Below are 21,097 nucleotides of genomic sequence, written 5' to 3'. Positions count from 1 at the left end.
TTCTCTGAATGCCAGTAAGGGTTCTATTGGTCCACTTCTATTTTACATCTGGTTGACATTGTATTATTATTGTTAAGTATTCTTTTTACCCAATACCTCTTCAACTCTTCTACAGAAAGTTTGGCACAGTTTCCCCGTAGGACTAGGCCAGGGCTACATTATTCAGTTCAGCAATCTCAGGAGCAGCAGCAGCAATTTAGAGGGCATGTCTTGAACAATAATCATAATTCTGTACAGACAAATGTTGTGCATCCTTCTACAAGCAGCGGTGTTGCAAGTGCGGACAACTTTTATGATATGTCCTCTATTAACTCTGTTTCTGGCCTTCTCCGCCAGAATTCCATGAACTCAACGATTGAGAATCAGATGAACAATCCTGGAAGTCCATATGCTGGGACTCCTGTTCAGATCCCATCTGCGGGCTCTTCAACCACTCTGCCCCAAACTCAACCCAATCCTCCTTCTCCTTTCTCGTGTCCAACACCTTCTTCATCTAATAATCCTCCCCAGAGTTCTCATAATGTGCTAACAGCATCAAATTCTGCAAACCATGTAGTTATGGCAAATTCACCAACCCAAATATCAGTGGGACAATCACCACAGTCAAATGAGGTTGCTCCAAATGAGCTGCAAAGATCTGTTGAGAAAATCATACAAGATGTAATGACTTCTTCCCAATTTAGTGGGGGAGGTAACACGGCTAGTATTGATTCTGAAGAGAATAATATGAATAACCTTAATGGGATTGCATTGAAAAATCAAAATGTCCTCACTAGGGGGAAGTTCCTCCTGGGCAATGGTACAGTGGACTCCAGCTCAAGTACTATGGTTGGAGAGTTTAGGAGCTTTGGTCGTGGAAATGGTCTCTCTGCCACTGCTAGTGGAATCAAAGCTGCCATGGCAACCAAGTCTTTGCTTGAAAGGAACCGTTGGCAACATGAATTCACTAACCAGTTACATAATGGGATTGGATCTGTGAATAGTTTTCTTGATCACCAATTTGACTGGAAATCTGCCTGAAGAAGTGTCTTTGCTGACATATTCATGACAATTGCCTATAGCCCTCTGCCTTCTGATGTGATATTTCTGTGGGCAATAGAAAGGGCATATGCTACATGATTAAGGATTAATTTGCCTCCATTAATTTGGAGCTTATATAGTTACAGGGATTTTGTAGAGGGAAGGAAAATGTATAGTTTTGTGCTGAGGTGCCCTCTCCCCTCCTTTTCTTCCTCCTCTCCTCTTCTAATCTTCACTTAATACTTGGGGTTCTTTCTGCTGGTTTTTGTATGTATGGTTTGCACAGCTTTGAAACGAGGAATCATGCTTGAGACATGATCATTGTAATTATGCATTCATCTTTTCCCGTAGTAGGGGATTGTGGAAAAATTTTGTATGCATCGACTCGATGATTCGAAACAGCTCCATGTGGAACTGATACAGATAATAATAATAATAATAGTAACAATAAAATGGTGCTTCTTTCATAATGCAGAGCCAGCAATGGTAATCTTTGCCTGCTGGAAGTAGATTCGGAAATGACCAAGGAATTGTTGACTATTTCATTTTCACTTGACAAGAAAGCAGACCCACCATAGATCTTTGTGCACAAGTCTCATCTTGAAACAAAGAATAATGGTATCTGGAGCAATCGAGTGACGAACGAACCCAACAGTTATATTTAGGAGCAAATTATGAGTTTAAATTCAATACAATTATATTAAATTAATTATAATTCAATTAGAATTGAATTTAAAGGAAAAATATATTAAAATTTTATTTGGTTAGACGGATAAAAATAACTTTTTTTAATTTTAAAGAATGATGGGTTAAATATAATGATATATTAAAAATAAAGCTATTCCTATTTTAAAAATTAAAAGCTAACAGTTTTTGTATGCGCCTTTCCCTTTTCCATCACTGGGTGTCTTTTCGTTATAAAACTGGTACTTTGAAGGCTGTATAGAACTGGGTGTCTTTTCAATTTAATTTCTATTGAAAATTTTTTATTCTATTTTTTTAGAGAAATATAAAGTAATTTTAATTTTATAGAAAATAATAATTAATATATATGTAATAAATACAATTTATTATTTTTATAATCACTATTAATATATGATTTTTTTAATTTCTTAATTTTCTCTAATATAATAAATATAATTTATTATTATATTTATTGTAATAAATATAATTTATTATTTGTTAATTACTATTAATGTGTAACTTTTTATTTTCTACTACTTTCTAATATAATAAATATAGTTTTTATTATAATTATAGTGAGTATTATTTGACTTTTTGATGTTCTACTATATATTATATTATTAATATTACAATAAAAATTTTATTATATTTTTATTATTAAAAAAATTTTATTATAATTTTTTTAATTTTAATAATAAATAGAATGTTAAAAATATATTTATAAAAATTGAGTAAGCACTCTATAAAATGATTTTTAAACAATTAAAAAAATTACTTTTATTATATAGTAATAATTCTATAACAAAAAATCATATAAAAAGTTTTTATTATATTACATTATTGTTATTTATTTATTTAACATTTTTATAAGATTATAAGTAATATAATTTAATTATAAATACTCTATATAATGTCAATAATTATATAGAATAAATATATATAATCAATTAAAATTATTATAAAAAATATTAATTATGTAAAAATATATATAATTAAAGAATTAATAGAACTAATTATATAAAATGTTATCAAACTAAAATTTTATTAATTTAAATAACTATAAAAAGTTAATAAAGTAAAATTGTGATTCTAATTCTCAAAATGAATTGTTATAAATATTAAATAACTAAATTATTAAATTTAAATTACTATAATTTATTATATTAATGATTAATAATTTTTAAAAAATATAACCTTCATTATTTATTTTATATAAAATTCATTTGCATAATTTCTTTTACATATATTTCTTCACATATCTCTCCATTTTCACATGACTCATGTTTTGAAATTTTTATTTATTTTTATTTTTATTTTAGCATTTAATATAAGATGTATGGTTATACAACCTTGTTGATTATATTGAAATTAGACGATAAATTATCTAAATATTTTGAAGAGATCATTCTATTTTTTTTTAATAATAAAATATATTTATATTATAGTTTTATAAAGCCATTTATACTATTATAAAATAGTGTTCGCCTAATATAATTAATATACTAAATTTTACCATTTAAAAAATTAACATATTTAAGATATTATGGTAAAACACATGATTCTAACATATTTAAAATATTATGGTAAAACACATTATTCTCTCCTTCCATCACTATAGCTACCATCACTGCCATTTACTACACTTGGAGTTTAATAAACTTTAATTTTTTTAAAGAATATAGTTTTTTGAATAAAATTTATTATTATATATTAATAATATATAATAATAAATACTAAAATCCTTAAACTTTTTTTGTTGCCATTGAGTTTGATAATACATGAATTTGTATTTGATTATTATTTTGAATTTAAAATTTTTAAGGAAATGTTTTGCTTTTCTTAGTAAACAGACTGAATTTATAAAAAAATGTTACTTCATAAAATAATATCATATAATAATAATATAAAAAATTTTAATATAATTTTAAAATTAAATTTAATTGATTTGGACAAACTAAAGAGATACAACAGTAGTTATCTTCTTTTTTTTTTTTTTCTCATTTCCTAGTAAATTTGAAACCCTTCCCTTGGAAAAGCCCTCACCTGCAGAAGTTCTCGAGACCCCATAATGTTTTTCCTTCATTATCTTTGCTTTTGCTTTATGTCTTAGTTTCTTTTGTCATCTTGTACTTTCTTGATTGGTTTTGTTGTCCACTTCGACATTTGGGATCTATTTATGATGGCTGCTTGAGCTTTCTACCCTTAATTATTTCATGTCATTCTAACGGCAACGATCCAATAAATCCTTCTTTGGAGCTCCAGTGAGATTTACTAGTAAACCAGAGAAAATTGGGAAGAAATTCAGAGAGAGAGAGAAATAGAGGGATGAATTCTTGGCATTTTTCTCCCTACTGAATTAATGAATTACAATCGAGCTAAATGGAGTGGCTTACAAAGTGGAGAAATTTGCAAATTTCTTGACATAATTTGCACTAGCTGGTTCTTAACCAACTTTCTCCACATTTGAATTTCAGCTTAAGCATCCTTTCCTTCACAAATTCTCTCCATGTCATTCTCCGTAGTATTAGTCTTGTGCAACCAGTGCTCTTGAAGTTGGACATGTACATGAGCCATCAAGAACATAGAGCCAGGCACAAGAAAATAAGAAAAAATAGTCATCATCTGACAGCTTAGGCAGCATGTACATCGATTATTAGCTTCTTCATCCAAGCATTCACCTTTTAACTCATAAGCTCATAAGCAGATGGCACATCATGCAATGGGTGACCTTTTCTGTTTCTCTCGATTATCCTCTGTGCAAGCGAAACTTGCTTCCCAACCACAAAGATAAATGCCTTGCCCCTTCCTGTTGCACCTCTAGCAGTTCTTCCAACACGACGAACATATTCACTTGGATCACGTGGAAAATCAAACAGTATAACATGGTCCACTCCAGTAAAATCAATTCCACGGGATGCTCTGTCATGAATTGAAGAAATACCAGATTACTATGTTATGTTATGCTTATAGATGCGAGGATGAGTGCTTCAATAATGTCAGAAGAGAAAATAACCTAGTGTAAAGACGATACCTATCAGTGCAAACCAAAAATAGAGAGTTTTCTCCTGGAAAAGAATTCATGAACTCCTTCATGTTTTCAAGCCTTGATTCTTTTGCCAGAGCAGCATGGAATGGTAGAACTCGAATATTGGTTCCTTTTCTGTCAAAGCGTTTTAATACATTCTCTACTTTTCTGCATGTCTCGATCTGTAGATTTAGGAGGCAAAATATAAAGTGAAATGATTTCAATAAATAATATATGAAAAGGTTAAGTTCCACAGTTTGGAGCTCAACCTACCTTATTACAAAAAACAATTGTCTTAGAAACAGGACTTTGCTCCATAATCTGCAAAAGAGCTGATTTTTTATTGAGAAATGCTGTTTCTGGTGTCCTATCTGTCCCAACTTCTCCACTGCAATCTACAAGAACCTGCAATATAAAACCGGTAATTAATTTTCATTACATTAAAAATTCCTTCATATTATAAACTTTTAATATTTGTGAAACAGATAACACATCAAGTTAAAAAATTGTTTTTGTCTTTATTTCCCCTTTCTTTCTTGTGAAAACTTTCAGTACCGTGAAAATGATTGAGAAATTGAAAACCTACCTCTTCAAGCCTGATACTTGTGCGATGCATACCAGGGCCCATGACTACTTCACAATCAGGAAAGACCTCAATAAGCTTGTTATACACATCTACTGGTAAAGTTGCAGTAACAAACAGATATTGTGTGGCAACTGGTGAAGAATTCATCAAGCTATTTAATGCAACCTCAAAGTCCTCATCATTAAACAGTATATCTACCTCATCCAACACAACACTGCAACATAAGATTCATGTCAAATGCTTAGGGTTGGCAGATTGTATGATAAAAGTCTAGTTGGTCAAAAGTCAATAAATCAGCAAGACCAGAAATCAGAATGTAACTTACCAATGATAGCATAGCTGTACACAAAGACAAGGCACAACATAGATTATATATAATAAGGAAATCACTTCAATTGATTGCTTGCAAAGGTGTTCTAAAAAGTATACTTTATTATATCTGATTAGATATATGAATGAATGTTCAATTCACAAAAGCAGATGTTTACTTATTTGAGGTGGATTTGAAATCTATAAGCATTTCAAATCCATACACATTTATGCATGTAATCAATCATTGAGGATATGATTACGGTGATATCTATTAGAATCTGAGTTCTTTTGCCACAAGATGATTATTGAGAATAAATATGGCATTAATGGGCCGGGTATCAAACTCATATCCAATACCAATTATGCAGGCCCTCAAAAGTCCACAAAACAAAGTGGATATGTGGGCGGGATGCCCTATTGACTCCTCGTCTCTCTCACCTATCCACTCTTCAAATGAAACCATTCTACTTTCCTTTTTCTATGGGAATTCAACAGCTTGCAATTCCATTTACTCTATTCTTAGTGATGGGGAGACAAAAAAAAAACTTGCTTTTTTACTCAATAACTTATTTAGTTTCAGCATTCATCAAGATCCAAGAAGTTGCCTTTGCAGCTGGACTTCGTCCTAGAAATCCTCATAAAATTATTTATTTCAGTTTCTCATTACAGTTTCATTGGCTAATCTTGTGTGGAAAACGGCCATCCCACATTCCCCAGGACCAGTACTCAATAATTTACTGCTGGTACATAAGGAACTACCTCTAAATGTTTTCTGGTTTTATTTGTCAGTCTTGTTCTAACCTTACATCCTTCTGTTTCCTGGTCAATTTAGACCTGAACAGTTTTTACAATTTGGGTCTCCAAAAGACAGAAAATATGAATATATTGAAATTAAGGAATAATATAGATGACACAGAAAGGCTATCATGTGCAATGTTTGCTGTACCAGTTAAAATATTTGAGCAGTCCTATAACACTTCAAATATTAAGTTTTGTGGGTAAATTACACATACAGTATCTTAACTTTGGGGCATGTAACAAGGTACTTAAACTTCAATTTATAATAACATAACCCCCCTCCCCTCTCCAAAATCTTTTAAGTAACATAAAACCCCCTATCATCTTCAATAGCAAGTTGCTAAGGTAATTGCAGTAATGTGGCACTTATTAAATTTAAGGTAATGTACTTTTTATCAGAAATTAATATTTGTTGAAAATTTTTAATTAATTAAAATTAGTATTTTATGACTTAGATCTCTCTCTCTCTTCCCTTTTTCCCCTTTCTCTTTCCACTGCTTCTTCCAATCCTTCCCCCTATTTTCAATTCATCTCCATTCCAAATTGAACAAAAACTACAGAAGAACACAACAAATCAACACAGAAATTCAATACAAGTATAGAAAATCTCAGCAATGCGAATTCAAGACAAACCTTCGCAAAATTGGTAAGAAGGGATCCTGAGCTTTTTCTCTCAGCGCCAGTGGTATCCTACGCCGATTCCTTATGATGAGGAAAAAGCAAAGGGTTCCTACCAATGCTCTATGACAAATTGAAAGGGAGAGGGCTATGATGCTGCCTATTTGTGTTGAATCAAGCAACGATGAGGAGATTGCAGGTGCTGGAGGGGAAGATGGGGCTTGTGATAAAGGAAAGGAGGTGATGGAAGAGAGTGGGGGTAGTTCGAGTGGGGAGGAACGCAAGAGAAAACGAACCCAAGAGAAAGGGGCCTGTGAAAGGAACAGGAGAGAATAAATCTGTATAGAGAAAAGGAGATGATGGTGAACACTGAGAAGTGGGTTTGACGCGAGTTGTTGGCAGGTCTAAGTCTGAGTTTAGGTTCTGTTCGAAGAAAGGATCTGAGAGTTTAGGTTCTGTTCGAAGAAAGGATCTGAGAGAGAGGTGGGGGATTGGTGAATGGTGGTGGTTAGAAGAAGAAGTGCAAATGAACCAAGTTATTAATGAGCTATTCGAGATTTAGTTCGATAAAAGTTCGATCGGATTCAAACTTAGTTTTTAGATTCGTTTAATAAATGAGCCGAGTTTGAACTCCATATTATTCGGCTCACTAAGGCTCGTGAACTCAGCTCGTTTCCAAGTTTATGAGCAGACTCATGAATTAGCTCGTGAACACGGTTGTAAAGCGAGCTCCATGTCATAAAAGAGCTAAACTAAAAGTGTGCATAAATTTTTGTGAGCCATATATGAGTTTTCTAAAGTTTATCTTTGCAGTCTACACAGTTTGATTACATTCTTAGAGGTTGCAAATATTTAAGAGCTCATTTTTTATAGGTTCACGAGCTAATTGGTATACATACTCATTTAAGTAAAATTATTTAATTTTAAGCTTATTAATTTTAAACTAAAACTTATTATAATTGTAAATAAATTGAACTGTTTGTGAACTATTCAAAATCAAGCCCGATAAAAAGCTCAGTTCATCTTAGCTCGTTCGCTAAACGAGCCAAATTTGAACTTATTAATACTCGACTCGAATTCGAAATGAATAAAACTTAAATTCGAAAAAAATTTTAAACCAACTAAACTTGAGCTCTTCAAAGCTCAACTCGGCTAGGTTTATTTATACCCCTAATTAGAAGGTTTTGAAGATGCTTGGTGTCTAGGATTTAGCTTCGACAAGGAGATGCTAGTGAAGAGGATTTTGGTTAGAGAGCTTCTAACCTTTGGTTATGTGATTACAAGAATGAGATGGGGACTAATGATGGAGGTGGTGTGAAGCAGAGGATCGTCAAAGTGTGGATAGCGAAAGAATAATGGAATAGAAAGTGTAGAGAGAGAAAAGGGAAGGGGGAGAGAAATTTATCAAATAATATATTATTTTAATTAATCTGAATTTTTTTTTTACAAATATTAAATTATGAGAGAGAAAACACGTTACTTTAAATTTAATAAATGCTACCTCAGTGAAATTAACTTAGAAACCAAATTTAGAAGTTTTTAGGGTGTTTTATGTTACTTAAGTTCAAGATTAAAGCGTTTCTATTACAAATTGAAGTTTAGATACCTTATTGTTACACACCCCAAAGTTGAAGTACCATTTGTGTAATTTGCCCCAAGTTTTGTTCACACAAAGTTGCTCCTCAAGAGAGTTTGAAACATTCATTTTAGGATTCTACATTTTAGATATCCAGTCAAAATTAGTTGACATCTAACAAAAGATTTAAGGCTTTGCAATTTTAATACTTTCTCATATTTTATCTTCTAGAAGAGGAATCTAATGCTCCTATATATGATAATTTTTATCAACAATTCTTCTTATCAATATGCAATCAAGCTTGAACATTCCAAAATAATAAACAGATTATAGTTATTCAGTGAGAGAGAGAGAGACAAAAGCCAATCAGGCCTAGCCTAGTTGGTCTACTCGCACACTTTAAAAGAGTTTGGAGAGTGGGGAGTCTTGGGTTCAAGTTCAATTCCTCCCATCCACCAATATAGTTGGAGTTTCCAAAGGGTTATGAGAGAGAAAACACGTTACTTTACATTTAATAAATGCTACCTCAGTGAAATTAACTTAGAAACCAAATTTAGAAGTTTTTAGGGTGTTTTGTGTTATTTAAGTTCAAGATTAAAGCGTTTCTGTTACAAATTGAAGTTTAGATACCTTATTGTTACACACCCCAAAGCTGAAGTACCATTTGTGTAATTTGCCCCAAGTTTTGTTCACACAAAGTTGCTCCTCAAGAGAGTTTGAAACATTCATTTTAGGATTCTACATTTTAGATATCCAGAGTCAAACTTAGTTGACATCTAACAAAAGATTTAAGGCTTTGCAATTTTAATGCTTTCTCATATTTTATCTTCTAGAAGAGGAATCTAATGCTCCTATATATGATCATTTTTATCAACAATTCTTCTTATCAATACGCAATCAAGCTTGAACATTCAAAATAATAAACAGATTATAGTTATTCAGTGAGAGAGAGAGAGAGACAAAAGCCAATCAGGCCTAGCCTAGTTGGTCTACACGCACACTTTAAAAGAGTTTGGAGAGTGGGGAGTCTTGGGTTCAAGTTCAATTCCTCCCATCCACCAATATAGTTGGAGTTTCCAAAGGGTTATGAAGGGAACAGACAAATCCCGTTGTATAGCTCATACTGTGCTATGACCAATTTGGCCTCCTCCTTCCCATCCCCTTCCCTCCCCACCAAAAAAAAATATTATAATGCATGATGCAATGCCCCAAACCTACTCTCATTAATTATTTATTGAAATGAGAAATTTGCCAACACTAATTGAAAAATACAAAACGAAAATTGTGCTAAAATCGCTTTTAGGTTCACTTTTGCAAGATCTCATGCTTTGCTTTACAAACAAGGTTCGAGAACCTCAAAATGAAACAGAGAGCCACACAGCCTTAATTATAATATCCATATCTTGTTCGATTAGTGATTAGTTGATAATGAGACCACTGAAAGTGATGATAATGATACTATGCATTTTGAAAGGAGGAAAAACACTAGAAAAATTATGGAGGGTGTAAAAACACTTTAATGGGCAACTACACCAACCTAATTTCCATTTAAAATAAATATAATATGGAAGGAGGCAATATTGAAAGAAGCTTACCATTTAAGACTTGTTAACTGTAAGAATCCTTCTTTAACTAAGAACATGAAACGTCCAGGCGTCACTATTAAAACGTCAACACCTTGTTCTAAATTTTCCAGTTGAGTTCTCTGAGAAAATCCACCTGTTGCAGTCATAGATCGAAATGGAACCCCAAATTTTGATATTGATCGGCAATTATTCAAAACCTGTACAAATTTCAGAAAAAATAGCTATAGTGCATAAAAAGGACTTGAATGACACAATTTTCTAAATTCCTTGGACAATATATGAAAACTTGTGCCCCCGCATAGAGACATACACAAATTTTTCTCTTCTTTTATTTTTCTTGAAAGGAAAAAGAGGCAACCTGTTGTAGATGCATTCGTAGGAAAAAAACATACCAAGTATAGGAAAGCTAGCTGAAGTCCATCTGCAGCTATAATCCGGATGAGGGTGATCCAAATTTTTCTCAATGGAACTTAGATAATTGTCTTGTTATGATATGGTTACTTAACTCTATGCAACCTCATATCTCTAAGTCCTATTTGTTACTTGATACTGCTGCAAAGATATGAAAGGCTTTATCCTTGACTTATTCCAAGATTGAAAATAATGCCCAAATTTATGATATTCGAAATAAAATCCATCGTACTAAGCAAGGAGAAATGACTATCTCCAAATTTTATTCGAAGCCATGTGGCTTATTCAAAATAAAATTCATCGTACTAAGCAAGGAGAAATGATTATCTCTAAATTTTATTCTGAGCCATGTGGCTTATGGCAGGAGCTTGATTACTATCAGCACTGTCAAGTAGCTAATACTGAAGATGCAGTCAAATTTCGGAAAATAATTGAAAAGGAGCGGATCTATAATTTTCTTGTAGGGTTGAATAATGAAAATGATCCAATTCGGATCCAAGTGTTAGAAAAAAACCTTTTTCCTTCGCTAGAAGAGGCCCATGCCCATGTTCAACAAAGGGAAAATCGCCGACATGCTATGCTCTATACTGCAACAGTTGAAAAGGCTAGGTTGGCTACTGGTTTGAGCACACCACAGCCTCCTAATTCTGAGAAAGATCACTTGCATCATGACTATTGTGAGAAACCGAGGCATACCAAAGAAACTTGCAAGAAGTTATATGGTCGTCCCGCTGGAGACCGTGGGGGAAAGAGATACCTCTAGAGCTCAAGCTAATTTATCAAAAACTATGGAGCCCTTTAAGAAAACAACAACTGCTGAGTTCCTTTTCCTAATGAAATTCAGAGTCTCAAGCGCCTTCTGTCTCATATTGACACCTCTTTCTCCTCTAGTGCCACATCTAACTTTGTGAAGTCAGGTAATACTTTCTCTCTTTATACTGTTCCAGGGATTATTGATTCTAATGTGAATAGACACATGACAGCTCTTTTAAAGGCTTTTCAATTATTTTCCTTCTCTAACCAAAGAGAGTATCAGAATTGATAATGGCTCTTTTACTCCCATATCGAAACAGGTTCTGTTATTTGTGCATTCAATATTAAATTATCATCTCTCCTTCATATTCCTTGCTTTCCTATCAACTTTTTATCTATCAGTGTTATTACTAATACTCTTAACTGTAAAATTAAATTCTTTCATGATTATTGTGTTATTCAGAATCTTCTCACAGGAAAGAGGATTGACAATGGTAGACTGCATGATAGCTTATACATGTTAGAAGGTAATTCAGGTTCTCCGATATCTCACGCTTGTTTTGGAGAAAATAAAGACATCAATCAAGAAATAATACAATGGCACAGGCGGCTAGGGCATCCATCATTTTTTGTCTTAGAAAAATTTTATCCCAATTTATTTGTTAGAACTCAGTTTGGTTCTTTATTTTATGATGCTTGTGAGTATGCTAAGCACACTAGAACCTCCTATCCTTTGAGTCATAATAAAAACCAAATTCCTCTTGTGACTATTCATTTTAATGTTTGGGGGCCTACACAAATTGTCTCTTTATCTGGTAATCAATAGTTTGTTACTTTTATGATTGTTGCACTCGAATGACTTAGGTATATTTGATTAAAGCTAAAAGTGATGTCTTTTTTTTTTGTTCTCGATCCTTTCACAAAATGATTTGCAGTCAATTTAATACTAAGGTGAAAATTTTAAGAGCTGACAATGGAAGAGAATATATGGATAGTAGGTTTTCTACTTAATTGGAGTCCAATGGGATAGTACACTAGACAAGTTGTCCTTATATTAGTGCACAAAATGGCGTTGCTAAAAGAAAAAATAGACATCTATTGGAGGTAGCTCGATCTCTTATATTCACCATGAACCTACCTAAAGCATATTGGGGAGATGCAGTCTTTGTATCTGCTTATCTTATCAATCCAATGTTCCTCAATGTCCTTGACTTCATGAGTCCTTTAGAGGTTCTACAAAGAAGGGATTTATACATTGTTCCACCAAAAATATTTGGGTGTGTTTGCTTTGTCCAAACTAGAATGGCGAGAACGTTGGACCCCAAGACTCTTAAACGTGTGTTTTTTGGGTATTCTCTGACACAAAAGGGATACAGATGTTATCATCTTCCATCTAGAAAATACTTTTTCAGTATGGATGTTACCTTTAGAGAAACTCAACTCTACTTCAGTACCACCCACTCACCTCTTCAAGGAGAGAATAATGAGCAAGAAGCGGTGATCCTAAATTCTGTGATTCTGAATAATATGGTTCAGAGGGAGAGTTCTAGTAGATACGGGAAGACGTCTAATCACAGGGAGAGAATTGGACGTTTGGACAAGCCAAATTTGAGGAGATATTCCAGGAAAAACAAGGCAGAAGAAGCCATTATGTAGCTTATTCAGAATCAAGAATCAAGAATCTTCCATTAGTGAGTTACCCTCAACTCCTAAATGCTCCAATGATTTAGATAAACCAATTTCACAAAGAAAATGTATCAAATATTGTACCAAACACCCTATTTCTAACTTTGTTTCTTATGAATCTTTGTCTCCCTTCTATAGAGCCTTTGCCTTGTCTATTTCCTCTGTATCTGTTATAGATTATAGGAAGTAAATATATTAATATAGAAAGTAAATATTGATAGATGGGTTAGTTGCTTAATCTTAGAGATTGTATAATCATAGACTTGATTTTCCTTCCCGTTTAGATACCGTCTTTTATATATAAATAGGTTGTAATCTTTATTATGAAATACAACAACAAATATTATCTTTCTACATGGTATCAGAGCCAGGTTCGTAGAGATTTATTTTTTCTCTCTCTCGTCAAGTCTTAAATTTTTGGAGACTGAGGACTCCTGTTTCTTGCAGCTCCCTTGTCAAATTTGCGGTTCATTTGGGTGTTGGGTGGAGGCTTTTTTTTTATAATGTTCATTTGGGTTACCCATAAAAGAGTAACATTTGGAGACTTAGGGCTCTGTTTATTTGGGTTACTCATAAAGAGTAATATTTAGAGACTTAGGGCTCTGTTCATTTGGGTTACCTATAAAAAGGATAACATTTGGAGACCTAGGGCTCTGTTCATTTGGGTTACTCATAAAGGGTAACATTTGAAGATTTAGGGCTCTGTTCATTTGGGTTACTCATAAAGGGTAACATTTGGAGACTTAGGGCTCTGTTCATTTGGGTTACTCATAAAGGGTAATATTTGGAGACTTAGAGCTTTGTTTATTTGGGTTACCCATAAAAGGTAACATTTGGAGACTTAGGGCTCTGTTCATTTGGGTTATCCATAAAGGGTAACATTTGGAGACTGAGGGCTCATCGGGTACTGTTTACGACTACTATTCATCGGGTACTGTTCATCGGGTACTGTTCATTGAGTACTGTTCATCGAGTACTGTTCACGGGTTCGAAATTTTATTCACAGGAAGGTGATTAGTCTTATTAATCATTCTGAATTTGTTAAAAAAATTAATGGAGTATTTGGATTTCTATATTTTAGCAAAGGGAATATTTTTCGTATTTATGATGTAAGGCGTTTTACCAAGCTGAGAAAATGTGGTTTCCCGTTCTAGTGCTGAACCTGAATGTCGAGTCATGGCAAAAACCGTTTGTGAAGTTTTGTGGGTACGTCAATTATTGGAAGAATTTGGGTTCACAAATTCGGTGTATGCTAAGTTGTATAGGACGAGTTGATTATATATCTAACAAGTTGGGCATGATTAACATTTATGCTCCAACTTGAGGGGGAGTTATAGATTATAGGAAGTAAATATATTAATATAGAAAGTAAATATTGATAGATGGGTTAGTTGCTTAATCTTAGAGATTGTATAATCATAGACTTATTTTCCTTCCCGTTTAGATACCGTCTTTTATATATAAATAGGTTGTAATCTTTATTATGAAATATAACAACAAATATTATCTTTCTACAGTATCTATTCCACAAGATTAGAAGAAAGTTCTTGCATATCTTAAATGGAAAAGAGCAATGATTGAAAAGATGAAAGGCCTGCAAAAAATGAGACATAGTGAAACACAAAATTGATGGCACAATTGAACGGTTTAAGGTCAGATTGGTTGCTAAAGGTTTTACCCAAACCTATGGAGTAAATTATCAAGAGACATTTACCCCAGTTGCAAAAATGAATTCAATCAGGATCCTATTATGTTGTGCAGCCAACTTGGACTGGACTTTAAAGCAGTTTGATGTGAAGAATGCATTCATTCATGGAGATTTAGAGAAAGAGGTGTTCATGGATATCCCTGCTAAGTTTGTTTGATGAGAAGACACAAAGAAAGGTGTGCAAATTAAAAAAGGTTTTATATGGGCTAAAATAGTCTCCTAGAGCTTGGTTTGACAGGTATAGTAGAGCCATGATATCCTTTGCTTACCAACAGAGCAATGCTAATCACACTCTGTTTATTAAACATCACAAGAGCAAGATCACCCTTCTTACTGTGTATGTTGATAATATAGTGGTAACAGGTGATGATAAATAGAAAATGGCTCAACTAAAAAAGTTGTTGGCCGAAGAATTTGAAATCAAATATTTAGAAAAACTTCAATATTTCCTAGATATTGAGGTGACCAAATCAGAAAAATGAATCTTTATCTCCTAAAGAAAGTACATTCTGGATTCTTTTAGAAGAAATCAATATGTTGGAGGTGTAAACCCGCAGCATCTCCCATTAAAAGTAATCACGAGATGCAAGCAGGAACTAGTGAGTCCGTGGATATTGGTGGATATTGAAAGATACCAGAGATTGGTAGAAAAGTTTATTAATCTCTCACACACTCGACCGGATATAGCCTATATTGTTAGCTTAGTCAGCCAATTCATGCATGACCCTCACGAGATTCATATGCAGGTTGTCCTTCGCATCTTGAGATACTTAAAGTCTGTGCCAGGGAAAGATCTTATTTACTCCAAACATGGTCACTTCCGAGTTGAAACTTTTATAGATACAGATTGGGCAGGATCTCTCGATGACAAGAGATCCACCTCTGGCTACTATATAGTTGTGGGAGGGAACCTTGTCACCTGGAGGAGCAAAAAACAAAGTGTTTTTTCTCAGTCAAGTGCTGAAGTAGAATATAGAGCAATGGCCCAAGGTGTGTGTGCACTTTTATGGTTGCAGAAGTTACTGGAGGAGCTGAGCTTGCTCTAGAGAAACAAGATAACTTTGTATTGTGACAACAAATTAACAGTCCGTCTTGAGTTTAGTTCATGTGACTTCTACCGGGCCTCTTGCGGATGTGTTTACTAAAGGCTAAACAATAGAACCTACCATAATCTGATTTATAAGTTGGGCATGTGCTATATCTATGCACCAACTAGAGAGGGAGTATTGACTTATTTGATAATTTCTAGTAAAATAATTTGATTTGATAACAGATTCTAGGCATAAATTAGGATCCTTAATTATCTCTGTAATTATTTGCTTCCTATTTAGTCGTAATTCTTTGTATATAAATAGTCATGTAAATTACTTGTAAAAATTAAGAGTAAAATACAAGAATACTCTAAAATTCTCCAAAATTCTTCAGTTATCAAGTAGGATTTATTTTTATTAGAATAATTATTCCATTAGGTCTCTTGTCAAGTAGGATTCATTATTAATAGTTGTCCCACTAGGACTCTTAAAGCTACCATGTAATCTGCTTTATAAATATAGAGTCGAGATACATCAACAAAAATCAAGCAACTATTACTTTTTTCAAATAGAGATTTAAGATTCTCTCTTCAATGAATCTAAGATGCTAAGAGCTTCGTCCAACGAGCTTCCAAAATTCTGTCAACATAGGGTCTTCAAGAAGAAGTAAGAATCAAAACAAGGGGAAGGGTACTGTTGAGTTGGAGGATTTTTCTACCCACCGACCCGTGACGCAATCCTTAGCCCAGGAACTTGACAAATTGGTATCAGCAGCAAACGTCATAGGACATTCCAACAACCCACGAGATGAGCTGAGATCCCTATTTCAGGAAGCACAAGCATTAACAGAGGCAATAGTAGCGCAAGTGGAAGCTAGAGTAACCAAAACTGAGTCCCACCTAGAGCTGCTGCTACAAACCTTATCCATGCAATTGCAAGAAATACTCATAGGAACAAATAAGAATCTAGGAAAAGAAGTAGGAGGAACTTTCGAATGCAGCAGCAACCAATTAAATGAAAACAGAGCAGAAGAAGTCGAGAATACTTGACCTAGAGCAAGGACAAGTCCTCCGTGCTAGAGTGAACCGTGGCAATTGGGGTCTTTTAGTTACTTGGCAGAGCTGTCACGACTTTGAAGCAACTTGGGAATCAATCAACCAATTCAAAGATGCTTATCCAACATTCAAGCCCGAGGATAAGCTTTTTCTCCAAAAGGAGAGTGATGTTGTGAAGTTGATGCGTGCATAAGGGGGGCAATGCCTTTCAACAACTTAGAATGTTGTGATGTTCTTCTGAGTATTCAATTAGGAAGGCAAGAAATCATCAGGACTCGGGGAGAATTCGAATTACTCATGTTGAATACCACATTTAGAAGATAAGAGAAAGAAATGGGCTTATTTCTTAAAATTCGTAGATCCAATTTCAACCATAATTAATTCAATTTTAAAAGCTCATACATGAGATATTTTAATGTGTTTTGGTGTCTTTTCTAATCCTATATAAATTAGGAATCAAATTAATAAGATTAGATATAGTTTTCATTGTTCAAATAGGATTATCTTATATTTTCCTATTTCAACTAGGACTTGCTTTATTTTCCTATTTCAATTAGAATTTATTTTATTTTCCTATTTCAACTAGGATTAGGAGAGATTTGGCTATAAATAGCCTTTATTTTGTATGCAGGAGAAAGAACAAGTTACTAAGTAAAGATTTCATATTTTTCTCCATGATGAGAATTTATTCTTGGAACTTTGGTTCTTCTCCATGTTTAGCAACCTATCAAAGGCATTTTAATATGGATTTCCTCACTCCATGTTTAGTTAACTTATCAAGAATTTCTTGTGACGTTCTCTAACTGGAATCGCTGGATTATCTTCGTTTCTAATTATATTGATTGATTAGGGGTGTGGTAGAGCAACCTTATGGAATATATCTTTGCCTCGTCCTTTGTTAAATTGTGTGACGGAGTTTTTGATCACAAGTTGATTCTGGATTCCACATCAGGATGCATGCATTCATAGGAAAGAAGTATTCCTAGCATAGGACTGCTAGTTGAAGTCCATCTGCAGCCTTAATCCAATAAGCAATAGGAGTCATTAAATTGTTATTTGTTATCTCCCATTATTTTATTAGTAGGATTATCGTTATCAAGTAGGACTTATTTTTATTACAATAATTGTTCCATTAGGACTCCTAAGTCAAGTAGGATTTATTATTAGTAGTTGTCCCACTAGGAGTCTTAAGGCTACCATGTAATCTACCCTATAAATATAGAGCTGAGGTGTTACAAGCTCCCTCCAATGAGCTGCCAAAGTTCTGTCAACATAGGGTCTTCAAGAAGAAGTAAGAATCGAAACAAGGGAAAGGGTCCTGTTGAGTTGAAGGATTTTTCCATCCACCGATCCATGACGTTACCTTAGCCTGGGAACTTCACACAACTCTATACGGTGAACAACTTGTTATTCTAACAAAACAGCGCTCTTGTTAGTATTTCATGAGTTCATGGTGTCAAATTAGCAACTCTGCTGAGTAATTCCGTTTGCTAACTAATTACTCTTCTTTGTCTCATAACTACATGGAAATTTAAGCCATTTTTTGAAGTCCCCACCTTGAAGCTTCCTTGGCCTTGATTATGTTTCTTCTTCTCACTACATTGATTCAAGTTATGCATATTATTATTTAAGAATTTAGAATTTACTGTGAACCTCATGAAAATCATAGATCCATAAAATAGTGGAAGAATATTCAAAGCACAATTTATTAACTCACATCTAAATGCTAGCACCAAAGAGTTTTATATTCCATGCAGAGATAATATTGAAAAGATCATGCAAGTTGTATTTTAGAGATTAAAAAAAGTGTAATTCATGAGTGAGAGAGAGAATAGATGGATTTGAGTTAGCTTAAGCACAAAAGCAGCTACCTGAGAAGCCAGCTCAGCAGTTGGCACCATGATAAGGACTTGAGGACTTTTTGACAATGGTTTACCAAGTCCTTCGAGTTCTTCTAGCCTGAGACGTTGAATTATAGGTATAAGATATGCCAATGTCTTTCCTGATCCACTTTGATCTGCTATCACACAGCTCTTCCCTTCAATTACAGGTGTAAATGCCATGGCCTGCCATTATCCAAATGCAGAAAATAGAGAAGTCATACCTGATAATATGATAACTTCTCTAAGGTGTGATGTGAGATCTCTAGCATTAATAATTGAATCCACTATAAACAAATAGAAACTGAAAGTAGCACTCTAACTGTCACTCAACTAAATAGAAAATACGGCCACATGGCTTTGTAATATGCAATCTCTCTTCTATAAAATCAAAGGTGATTTCTTTCTTCTAAATTGAAACAAAACCTCCTTTAGTTTCTCTCTTTAATCTCTCCAATAACAACTACTTTTATTAAGTAGCTCATCTAAAAGTAATTCATCACTATATTTTTCTCATTTTAATGTAATTCAACAAAATCAAAACTGAACCATTTTAGCCAAAACTTTTACATCATCTTTGCATCTTGCCAAAAAAAATAATAATAAATAAATAATAAGATTATCAACAAATATTTTTCTCCATTGTACCCATTTCCTTCTCTGTTTGTCCCTTTTTTATTGTTTAATATTTCATTCTTTTAATTTAGGAGAGAGAAGAGGGGCTGCTTACATAATATCAGAACAGAATCTAAGGATGGATAACTTATAATAATCATTTATTATAAACTAGTTAGAATTAGAGGTAGACTTTGGACCAAAAAAGATCTGTTTTACAGATGGAATGCAAATCAGTTCTTTGTCAACAAAACAGGTTATTGATATACCTGAATATGTGAAGGGCGTAGGAAAAGCTGCCCCTTCAAAGATTCAACCATAAAGTCACCGCATCCCAAATCTTTAAATGATTCCCTACTAAAGAAGTCATTGTCAGCAGAAGATTTTTTCTGCATTTGCAGAGGAGTTGTTGATTTGGATTTGAGGCTGTGAACGTGGCCTACATTGCCCCATCCTCTTGAGTCAGAAGAACCAGCAGGTGCTGAATGTTTTGGTCCCGCTCTTTTCCGAAAAGATATTTGAGATTCATCTTGTATAATTTCATTATCCAAGATCTGAAGTTCACCATGTTTGGCATAGGCATCAGAACTTTTCATGTCCTCCCTCATCCCAGTTGCCATTGTTTCTCTAAAGTTCTGCAGCAATGAAACTTCTGACATCATTTTATCAGTTGTAAGTGTAGGCAGATTCGGATTTAGTATATGAGCCATAGGTTCTTAAAATGTAGACGTGCATGTTTAGTTTACCTTGTCCTTCACCTGTGAAGTCTTTTTCATTAGAAGTTTTAACTTGTGTGCTTTCAGTTTTCTAAAAGTAGATGGTGTTGGAGAAGCAATGTTTTCCGTACTTGCAATGCCTGTGAGCCACAAAATAAAATTAAAATCCAAGGGATAGTGGGAAAGTAAATGAACAAATTTAGTAAGACATGTCTTTAAGTTTTTGGGTTTTAGATAAGATGATGGTGTAAATTGTCAGCGATTGTAGTTCAATTGGGAAAGATAGGTAGTTAAATCAATTTGCTAGTTTAACATCACTACTCCCAAATTCAAACAAAAATCACAGCAAGGAACTTATGGATTTGAACCAAAACAAGGGATGATACACCTAAATTCTCAAACTTTTTTATTCAACAAACTTACAAAAGGAAATAAAATAAGTAAAATTTAAACTGAAAATTGAGAAAAGAAAAGAAAAGGGTACCTGGCGAAGCATCTTCACTATTCTTGTTCGGAAGATGGGAGCAAGCGCTATCGTCATCGTCGCCATCAAGCTCTGGAACAGCTTGAAAGGGAGTGTTCAAAGCCAAAACCCTTTTACTGCTCTTCAAATCAAAACTGAAGAATAAGCACCTGTGGTTGTGGGAGCCAGTGATTTGAGGCCTCAGGTTTGTCAGAGGATGAGGAAAAGGAATAGCACCCATTGCCAGCATCTCTTCCCACACTTTTCCTTCGTTTTCCCTCGCGTCTTCTCCGCTCGCTATATAGAAAGAAAGTTTTCCTTCAAGCCGCTAGCAAGAATATCTCCTGCATGCTCCTATCAACAAGGTAAGCCTATTTTCTTTTTCATCAATTTCAAATTATAGATTATTTTTGAAAAATAATAAATTATTTTATTGACTTTCTAATATATTCCTATTGAGTATTGCATTAAAAAATAAAATATATTAATTTTAAAACTAATTTAATAATCTATCTATAAATCTATTTATTTAATTTCCATATCTATTATTTATTTTTTATGTATTTCAATCAAT

The 21,097-nt window shown here is 33.7% G+C and overlaps 2 protein-coding genes across 4 annotated transcripts in view; one reads left to right on the top strand and one right to left on the bottom strand.

Moving 5' to 3' along the window:
• The window catches only part of LOC110629464 (transcriptional corepressor SEUSS), a 31,317-nt gene extending 29,844 nt beyond the window's left edge, over window positions 1-1,473 (top strand). For both annotated transcript variants that reach the window (XM_043949898.1, XM_021776446.2), the window contains exon 10: window positions 116-1,473. In XM_043949898.1, the coding sequence (XP_043805833.1) occupies window positions 116-1,020 (905 nt within the window). In that variant the 3' untranslated portion in view covers window positions 1,021-1,473. The remainder of the gene's footprint in view (window positions 1-115) is intronic.
• A 2,520-nt stretch (window positions 1,474-3,993) lies between these two features.
• On the bottom strand, window positions 3,994-20,886 carry LOC110630207 (DEAD-box ATP-dependent RNA helicase 50). 2 transcript variants are annotated; one of them, XM_021777574.2, is made up of 9 exons: window positions 20,545-20,886; window positions 20,091-20,200; window positions 19,614-19,979; window positions 18,721-18,915; window positions 10,215-10,402; window positions 5,316-5,529; window positions 5,003-5,134; window positions 4,736-4,911; window positions 3,994-4,623 (listed from the first exon to the last, which is right to left on the bottom strand). In XM_021777574.2, the coding sequence occupies exons 1-9, from the start codon at window positions 20,771-20,773 to the stop codon at window positions 4,386-4,388; spliced, it is 1,848 nt and encodes a 615-aa protein (XP_021633266.1). In that variant the 5' UTR covers window positions 20,774-20,886; the 3' UTR covers window positions 3,994-4,385. The 2 variants fall into 2 exon arrangements, with proteins under 2 accessions (XP_021633266.1, XP_021633267.1); XM_021777575.2 differs by lacking the exon at window positions 20,545-20,886 and having other exon boundaries at window positions 19,614-19,996.
• Window positions 20,887-21,097: the final 211 nt, after the last annotated feature.

This window comes from Manihot esculenta, chromosome 13, assembly GCF_001659605.2.
Source record: "Manihot esculenta cultivar AM560-2 chromosome 13, M.esculenta_v8, whole genome shotgun sequence".
Lineage (NCBI taxonomy): Eukaryota > Viridiplantae > Streptophyta > Magnoliopsida > Malpighiales > Euphorbiaceae > Manihot > Manihot esculenta.
Note: the sequence above shows the minus strand (reverse complement) of the source record. Positions and strands in the feature narration are given on the sequence as shown.

What these genes read in the sequence shown, in the direction of transcription:
- LOC110630207 (XM_021777574.2), bottom strand. Translation starts at nt 20,773, where the DNA reads ATGCTGGCAATGGGTGCTATTCCTTTTCCTCATCCTCTGACAAACCTG. An exon ending in TAGTGAAGATGCTTCGCCAG is followed by an intron (nt 20,201 to 20,544) that starts GTACCCTTTTCT and finishes TGTGGCTCACAG; the next exon opens with GCATTGCAAGTACGGAAAAC. An exon ending in TACGCCCTTCACATATTCAG is followed by an intron (nt 18,916 to 19,613) that starts GTATATCAATAA and finishes GGATAATGGCAG; the next exon opens with GCCATGGCATTTACACCTGT.